The sequence below is a fragment of the Alexandromys fortis genome, unplaced genomic scaffold, assembly GCF_014885135.2.
Source record: "Alexandromys fortis isolate MF-2015 unplaced genomic scaffold, M_Fortis_MF-2015_v1.1 scaffold_306, whole genome shotgun sequence".
In the NCBI taxonomy this organism is placed as follows: domain Eukaryota; kingdom Metazoa; phylum Chordata; class Mammalia; order Rodentia; family Cricetidae; genus Alexandromys; species Alexandromys fortis.
In genome coordinates, this window is record NW_026068196.1 from 2,602 (window position 1) to 11,708 (window position 9,107).

General features: G+C 42.2%; 1 protein-coding gene across 1 annotated transcript in view; it reads left to right on the forward strand.

Annotated features, from left to right (window-relative positions):
- The first annotated feature begins 1,114 nt into the window (after positions 1–1,114).
- LOC126492985 (NXPE family member 3-like) overlaps positions 1,115–9,107 on the forward strand; it is a 31,457-nt gene continuing 23,464 nt past the window's right edge. The window contains exons 1-2 of the mRNA XM_050129696.1: positions 1,115–1,470; positions 3,336–3,634. Coding sequence (XP_049985653.1) covers positions 3,578–3,634 — 57 coding nt within the window. The 5' untranslated portion in view covers positions 1,115–1,470; positions 3,336–3,577. The remainder of the gene's footprint in view (positions 1,471–3,335; positions 3,635–9,107) is intronic.

Genomic DNA, 9,107 nt, shown 5'->3' on the forward strand with positions numbered 1-9,107 from the left:
GGTCAACGGAAGGTGCTGGGAATTTTCAAAACTTTTCTAACTTTGTTATGAGAACTATCAACGGTCCTGTGGCCTACATGGCTTGGCCTCTCTGAGGTAAGTCAGCTTTATCACATTCACTGATGACAGCAGGCCTCTGTCAGAAATGTCCTCTGGGCCTTAGATCAAAGGGTGGAGAGAATGCTGGCCAGGCTGGGAACTGTGGGGGCAATGGCCCAGAGGCCACTCTGGTTGGCATCTATGAGGGCTGGTTTTTATGCTTGGAGAGGCAAGGGTGAAGTGGCAAGACAGTACTCAGATACTAAGCTGGGCTCTGGGGCAGGCCTGGGATTCAGGTTCTCAGTACACAATGTCGTGAACCTTAAATAGGGTCACCTGTCACCCCTGCACTGAGGCACCCTGGCCAGTTTGTGGCGTTCTGTAAATGACCTGACCTTGCACAGCACAGTGATTTGAAGCAACACTTGATGAAAGAAAGACAATTTTTGTGGGGCCACTCACTGCCTCCATCTTCATCACACAGCATGCTACCACATAGGGGGTGAGGAGAGGCAAGAAGGGAGGCGGAACATGTCAGAGAGATGTCAAGCTTTGGCTCCAAGTGAAATAGGGTTGGGCGAGTGAAGGAGTGAGCCATGTGTTGTCTGGGTTACCTAGGCTGCTTCAGTGAAGCCAAGGGCGACATAGGGTGACAAGCCAGCCAACTTGTCACTTGTCTCTTCCCAGCAGATGAGGACATAAATGGGTTGATGGTGGTAAGGGCGGCTGAGGGAAGTCAGCTGATTAGGATGGGAGTCAGCAGGATGGAGGAGATGGACAAAAAGCCTCAGGTGACCATGCTTCAGGTCGAAGCAGCTAGAAGTCGGCTGCCAACAAGCAGAGCTCTACAAGGAGCAAGCGAGGTCTCCCTTTGGGTTTCTGAGTGGACATGGGACAGGAGCTGGGGAGGGACAGTGGGCTGCAGACTCAAACTGCATACTGCTAGTATGTGATAAGGAGAGAGTGCTGGGGCATTCAGGCTGGCTCCTGGATGACTCTCCAGTGGCTTTCCTGGATGTAAGATCTTGCATTCTCCAGTAGCCCCATTCCCTGCCCCTTCCCTGGGTAAGGCTGGATGCCTCAGGAGCAGCCATGCACCCTCCTATCCCTGAGGCAAAGAGCTGACTGATGGCAGTAACCCCTGCAGCTTCCCCACCATTGCAGGTCCAGGAAGTGGCAAGCAAATCCTGATACTGTAACTTTAAGTGGGGGACTCCCCCCCCCCCAGCAACCCTATGTTGACTACCACTAGGCCCTTTAAAGAGGAAATGAAATAGGACTAGGTTGTGGGAGCCACTCTAACTGCTGATAACATGAAAGTAAAAACCGCCTGCCATGAGAACAGAAACAAACGCCGTCCCTGAAACAGATGTGGCCCAGATCAGGGCCCTGGTCCTATTCTCATCGCTGCTGACCCTCTGTGACTTTAAAGTAAGTGGAGAAGCCAGAGAAACGCAGAGTCATGGGGAGGACACAGTGTGGGGACACAGTCACTAACCTTCCTGTCTTCGTTCCTCAGGGAGCCCCGTGGTGTGGGTGCGAGTACAAATGGAGGCTCCCCAAACTCCCATCCCTCTCCCCATCAGTTCGCTGTGGGTCTTAGGAACCAACTTCATCTCTCTGGTAACAGTGAGCTGAGGATTTGTTGATTTGGGGAAGTTTAGGGTAGGGGGTAGGATATGCCAGCCAGGCGGGTCATGTAACAGGTAGGGACTGGGGGATACAGGGAGAACCTGGAGGCCAGGTTCACTTCGATACGTTAAGTTCGTTAGTTTCCACTGCAGCAGCAGCAGCCTGCGTCTGCCTCCAAAGCAAGTGAGCCAGGACCCAGGTGCCTTTCCACGGTGCGACATATGCACCCCTCAAAAGTGCCTGCTTGCTCTTTTGCCTCGCCGTTCCACTCTTTCTATATTCACAATCATTTCTGTCAAGTTAGGAAGGATGGGTTGTATAACCAGGGGAGGGTACAATCTTTTTTTTTTTTTTTTTTGTGGAGCATGTATATAAAACATATGCTCCCTGTCTGTTCGAAGAGCCATCTATAAAATCATGTAACCAATCTCTACAGGATTTTTAGTGGTAATTTTAAGCAATACCCATGAGGCATTTTCAAAATATCTTAAAAGGGGATCTTTTGGATAATGATTATCCATAGATGTGGAGGAGCATGCTTTTGCATCTGCCAGTTATTATCACTGTGGGACAAATAATCAACATGCACTTTGTTTAGTGGCACAATTATTTCTACAGGCTTTTTACCAGTGAGTTGCCTAAGATCTGTCTTAATTTCTTGTAAGTAAAGAATTACAAAGTTATATATAGGAGAACTGTGAATTGTATGAATTTCTACATCTTGTTGGTACATAACATCAGTAGGTGAAGAGGCAGAAAGAAGGACAAGTGATTGCTAAGTGAGGAACTAATTCAATGAACTAAGCAGCATTGTTTAATAAACCAGGAACCCGCTCTGCTCCAGGGATTATTTTTCTAATGGAATTGAACTGAGATACCCCAGAAAGCAACTTAGGGAGCAGAGGAAAAATCCTTCACAGAGTAGGCAGATAAGGACGTTCCCTATTGACATGGCCCAAAACTTGCCATAAGTAAGCAAGGGTGCACCGTTTAGCTGAAAAAATTTTAAGCTGAAAAAATGGCAGTGAAGTTGTTGTTGAGTAATAATATACCCTAAACAATTACAAGGTGGTCGCTTTGTACGAGATGAGGAGCTATGGCTAAATTTTGCTCGTTTGTTTAGTTAAAATGAAAGTTCATCACTCATTTTGGTATTGACTAGACAAGCAGGAGTGGAGAATGCACCCATATGATGACTGACCAAAACTCAGGAGACGTAATTAGCCCAGGCTTACGTGTTTTGTGTCCTAGTTGCAACTATCTGCTAGATGTTGGGCCCATTAGTTTTTTTTCCCCTTGAAGAGACCATTGATCAGTCTATATTGTGTTAATCTATCTGTGAAGAAAAACAAACAACAAACAAATAAATAAAAATTAACCTCTGAAGCAACTAAGCCATATATCAAGGGGCAGAGGAGATCCCCCACACACCCGTGAGCTCCGCATCTTGGACCCAGGTGTTGGATCTGGTCCAGATCTGTGCTCTGCCCGACGAGGTACTGGTTAGGTCCACAGGGCAGCTTGAGTCCAAGGATCTTTGTGCTCCCCAACAATCATTTGGGCACACGTTCCCACTCACTCACTGGGAGCCAGGAGTCTTACCACATAGAAGTACATATGTAAATTTTAAAAATCCTATTTTTTTCACCTGAATTCTACTTCAGCACCTAGGTTATGGAGCCAGCCTGACATCCCCACTTATGGCCATTGCTGCGGTTATTTCCTTGTCCTTCTATTTGATGTCCTGTAATAATAAACACACGGTGAAAGAGTTCACGGAAATTGGAACTGAACACAGTGAATCATCTCCTTTACAATGGGAGGGCCTCTTAAACTTCTGATGCTGTCGAGAGACCTGGATTCATACTTATAGTTCCACAAGAGTCTACACTGTGCAGATCTATCCATGGGACAATTCAAGAGCTACAAGACCCTGACCGTGGGGTTAATCGTTCTGATTTTGGTGAGTACTTTCCTGGCCTCTTATTGGCATCATTATTGCTTCTCTGCGTTTGGATTGGTTAAGTGCTTTAACATTGGAGAGTGAACTGAGGGAACCTCTCATTCTTCCTCCTCCCACCTCTGAGAGACATCTGGGAGCATCAGCTGCAGGGGAGACCATCATCTACTAAGAAGCAGTGTGAGCAGCTGTGTGTTGGTGTCATCAGGGAATCTAAAGTCAGGAAGTCCCCAAGGAGAAAAATTAGGAGTGAGTCTATGGACTTTAGTTGGGAAGAAATGACCAGATGTTTGCTTCCCCTAGGTAGGGCAGTGCCAACAGACAAAAGAACAATTCTACCCAAGTCTAGATAGCTTAATAAGGGGGTTTATTGGGCTTACTTAAGGAGCACACATAATCTCCAAACAACCACATCAACAAATGGGCTCCACAAACAACTTCCCTATAGCTGCATAAATGGAGCTCTCCCTGCTCCAGCTGCCACCTTCTGCATGTCCTAGCACCTCCAGACACCGTGAGAAGCTGGAGCAGAACTGCAGAGACCTGGAAAAGGTTCAGGGTGGGGGCAGCTGAATTCCAGGGGAGGATCTAATGACCCTCTTCCACAGGCAAAAGTCTAGAGAATGACTGGCCCTTGTTGAGGCTGGCTTGCCTGTCATCACAGTGGCTCTGATGGAGATGGTCATGGCCCTGTTCCACATCAGCAATTCGAGTTCTCAGTTCTCTTGACTTTAGAAGTTGTTCTCTCTGTCCCAGTTTAAGAGAACAAAGCCTTTTTGTGTCTGCTTCTGTTTTTAGCCTGGAGGGAAATAAAGTCAGGGAACAGAAAAGGTCTTGTACACACACACACACACACACACACACACACACACACACACAGGACTGGGTGAGTAAAGGGGTCAGTGAGAGTGATAGAATGAGTGACAAGAACGGGGGTGAATGTGGTCCGTATGCATTGTATATGTGTATGAAACTGACACCGTAAATAAGAAAGAAATTAAACCCTTCCTGGAGCAAAAGCAAGAAAAAGAGACCCAGTGTTTCCTCTTTGAAGCTGTGTACAAGAAAAAGTCTAGAGTGTTTGGGAGGAGGTTCTTCCTGTCTGTCTGTTGAAAGTGAAATTTTAGGTCACGGGATGTTGTTATTGATATTTAAGCAGCAAGGTTTTTTGGGGGGTTTTTTGGTATGAAAGTGTAGGTTTCTTACCTTATCTAGAAAATGTATGATTTGAAATACGAGAAGACAAATCGGACATGTTTCTGAGAGAAATAAAAGAGTGAAAAGGGTTAAGAACAAAATGAATTCCTTCTTTCCAACAATGTTGTTTCTGGCTTCACTTCCATAGCAATTTTGTGTTGTGTGCCCTCCCTTCAACCTTTGCACATCTTTGCAGATACTGAAAGGAGTCACACTGTGACATATATCCAATGTCCAAAGAGGTTAAAGACACATGTCTACGTGACTATAACCCAGGCAAGCCGGAAATGGTAGCCTTCCATATGGAGTCCCAGACTTTGGGAGGCAGAGAAAGAGAATTATGAGTTGCAGGCTGACCTATGGAACAAGCTCCAGGCTAGTTCCTAAGACCTGTCTTAAAAAGGCCCAAAGAAAGGGGAGAACAAACATAAAAGCAATCACTGTAGCACACGCAGTTCAGAAGGACTTCCCTCTCCCTGGATCTACGGCTGTTTAATGGACTCTGTGGGGAGAGGAGGCGATTTCCTTCAGCGGTGGAGCCATTGGGAAGTTGTCTATGCACTTGTTAGTCACCTTAAATAAACTTGGGCTGTTCTGTGTTGTGTGAAGAAAGAGGTCGGTTACTCCAAGATGAATTTTTAGGCCTGTGTGGCAGCAGGCAGGTCCAGCCTCTGATGGACTGTGTAGAAAGGGTTCTTTAAAAGGGGTCTCTATTACCCTTTTCTGTTTATTAATCATGTTTTTGTTTATTAAACATTTCTTTTAGGGTGAGATTAGATCTTTCTATAACTGCTTTCTCTGTAGGATTGTGTGGTATACCTGTAATATGCTTTATGTTGTAATATGCAAAAGCTATCTCATTTTACCAGAGACATATGCTGGAGCATTGTCAGTCTGTCGCTATGATGGCCATAACTTCTAATAAACGTATAATTACATAATCAGACTTTACAGAACTTAAAGCAGTTTCCCATTGAAATCCTGAGTATGTACCCATGGTGTGTCATGCACATTTCAGTTTCCCAAAATCAACAAAATGAAACACGTCCATTTGCAAATTCCATTTCTTCATGTACCCTTTGGGTTACTTCCTGCAGGTAGGGGAGTTTGGTTATAAAAAGAACAAATAGAACATTTCCTTGTAATTTCCATGCTTGTTGCCAAGTGATAAGAAAATTCTTTTTCAAACCTTTGCTATTAACATGCTGTTTCATATGAAATTCTGAGGCTTCTAGCACATTTCCTACCAATAGCTGAGCAATTTGATCATTACCTTGTGCAAAGGGCCTGGTAGACCTGTATGGGATCTGATAAGTGTTATGTATAAGTGATGATTTCTATTTCTGATTATTTCTTGTAATTGAACAAATAACGAAGTTAATTCTGAACCATCTGGAATAAATTCAGCATTTTCAAACTGTAAAACAACTCTGCATATTGAGAGTCAGTAACTGTATTAAGAGGTTCTGGAAAAATTTAATAATACCCATGAGAATAGCATATAATTCTGACTTTTGAACTGAATCATAAGGGCTTTGAGTCATTTTACTTAAATTTCCTGACTTATAGCCTGCTTTTCCTGATTTATTTGCATCAGTCTAGAATGTAGGGGCTCCAGAAATTGGTGTTTCCCATACAATGAGAGAAAAGATCCAGTTAGTTCTCTTTATAAACTAAAGTCTCTTACTTTTTGGATATTTGTTGCTAATCTCTCCCAAAAAAATGACTGCAAATTATTTGGCAAAGTTCATTTTCCGTCCATAATGAGAAGTTCAGCATTAGTAAAAAGTACCACAATTTCTGCTGGGTCTACTCCTGTCAATTGGCAAAGTCTCAAATTTCCTTTCGGAATCAGTTCAGAAACCTTTTCTACATAATTTTTTATGTTTAATTTTTCACTCTGTTTTTTATGGCAAAGAATATCCATTCTAAGATATTTCTTCTCTCTGCATTAAAATTCCAGTGGTAAACTGTGTAGAAGGTAAAACAACCACAATACAATCAAGCTGTGGATCCAAACGATCCACATGGGCATCCTGTAATTTCTTTTCTACCAAAATAAATTCTCTCTCAGTCTCAGCTGATAATTTTCTTGGGCTATTTAAATCCTTATCACCTTGAAAAGTTTGAAATAAATAACTTAGTTCTTGAGTTGTCAACCCAATTGCGGGCCATAGCCAATTAATATAGCCCAGCAAATTTTGAAAATCATTAAGAGTTTGTAACTGATCTCTCCTGATTTGTACTTTCTTTGGTTGAATTTTTTGTAAAACCTATCTTACATCCTGGGTAATTAATAAAATCTCCTCTTTGTATGTTTTCATGAGCAATTTGTAATTCCCAACAAGGCAAAAAAATTTTCTTTACTTCTTCAAACATTTTCTCTGAGGTATCTGCATCTTAATCAGCTAGTAAGATATCACCCATATAATGGTAAATTATAGATTGAGGACATTGATTATGAATTATTTCCAATGACTGCTGTACAAAGTATTGGCATAAGGTGGAGTTGTTTAACATTTCTTGTGAAAGAATTTTCCATAATATCTTTTAACAGGCTGGGAGTTATTATATGTAGGCACTGGGAAGGCAAATTTTTCTCTATCTTGTTCCTGTAAAGGTATAGTAAAAACAGTGTTTTAAGTCAATCACTATAATAGGCCATTCTTTAGACAACAGAAAAGGCAGGGGAATTCCAGACTGTAAAGAGCCCATTTGCTGAATAATCCTATTAAGGGCTCTTAGATCTGTTACCAGTCTTCATTTTCCAGATTTTTTTTAATGACAAATATAGGAGAATTCCAGGGGCTGCTCGATTCTTCTGTGTGCTAAGCATTTAGCTGCTCCTGTACCAGCTGTTCTAAGGCTTGTAATTTTTTTGGTGTCAGAGGCCATTGTTCCACCCAGACAGTTTTGTCAATTAACCATTTTAAAGGTAGAGCTGTTGGTACCTTTAAAAGATCAGCAGCTATTCAGTTCAGTGCCCCATTTTTTAATTGGGTTAATTAGCATTTTAAAGTCTAGTTTCTTGAGTTCTTTATATATTTTGGAGATCAGACCTTTGTCTGTTGCGGGGTTGGTGAAGATCTTCTCCCAGTCAGTAGGTAGCCTTTTTGTCTTAATGACAGTGTCCTTTGCTTTACAGAAGCTTCTCAGCTTCAGGAGGTCCCATTTATTCAATGTTGCCCTTAATGTCTGTGCTGCTGGGGTTATACATAGGAAGCGGTCTCCTGTTGTAGAGTACTTCCCACTTTCTCTTCTATCAAGTTCAGTGTGTTCAGATTGATATTGAAGTCTTTAATCCATTTGGACTTGATTTTTGTGCATGGTGATAGATATGGATCTATTTTCATTCGTCTACAGGTTGACACCCAGTTTTGCCAGCACCATTTGTTGAAGATGCTTTCTTTCTTCCATTGTATACTTTTAGCTCCTTTATCGAAAATCAGGTGTTCATAGGTTTGTGGGTTAATATCCGGGTCTTCTATTCAATTCCATAAGTGTACTTCTCTGTTTTTATGCCAATAGCAAGCTGTTTTCAGTACTGTAGCTAATTCTCAACAGAAGAAGTTCAAATGGCCAAAAGACATTTAAGGTCATGCTCAACCTCCTTAGTGATCAGGGAAATGCAAATCAAAACAACTTTGAGATACCATCTTATACCTGTCAGAATGGCTAAAATCAAAAACACTAATGATAGTCTTTGCTGGAGAGGATGTGGAGTAAGGGGTACACTCATCCATTGCTGGTGGGAATGCAAACTTGTGCAACCACTATGGAAAGCAGTGTGGCGGTTTCTCAGGAAATTTGGGATCAACCCCAGGATCCAGCAATACCACTCTTGGGAATATACCCAAGAGATGCCCTATCATACTACAAAAGCATTTGTTCAACTATGTTCATAGCAGCATTGTTTGTAATAGCCAGAACCTGGAAACAACCTAGATGCCCTTCAATGGAAGAATGAATAAAGAAAGTGTGGAATATATACACATTAGAATACTATGGTAAAAAAACAATGACATCTTGAGTTTTGCATGCAAATGGATGGAAATAGAAAACACTATACTGAGTAAGGTAACCCAGACCCAAAAAGATAAACATGGGATGTACTCACTCATAATTGGTTTCTAGACATAAATAAAGGACATTGAGCTTATAATTCGTGATCTTAGAGAAGCTAAATAAGAAGGTGAACCCAAAGAAAAACATATAGTTATCCTCCTGGATATTGGAAGTAGACTAGATTGCCAGGCAAAAATTGGGATCTTGGGGGTGG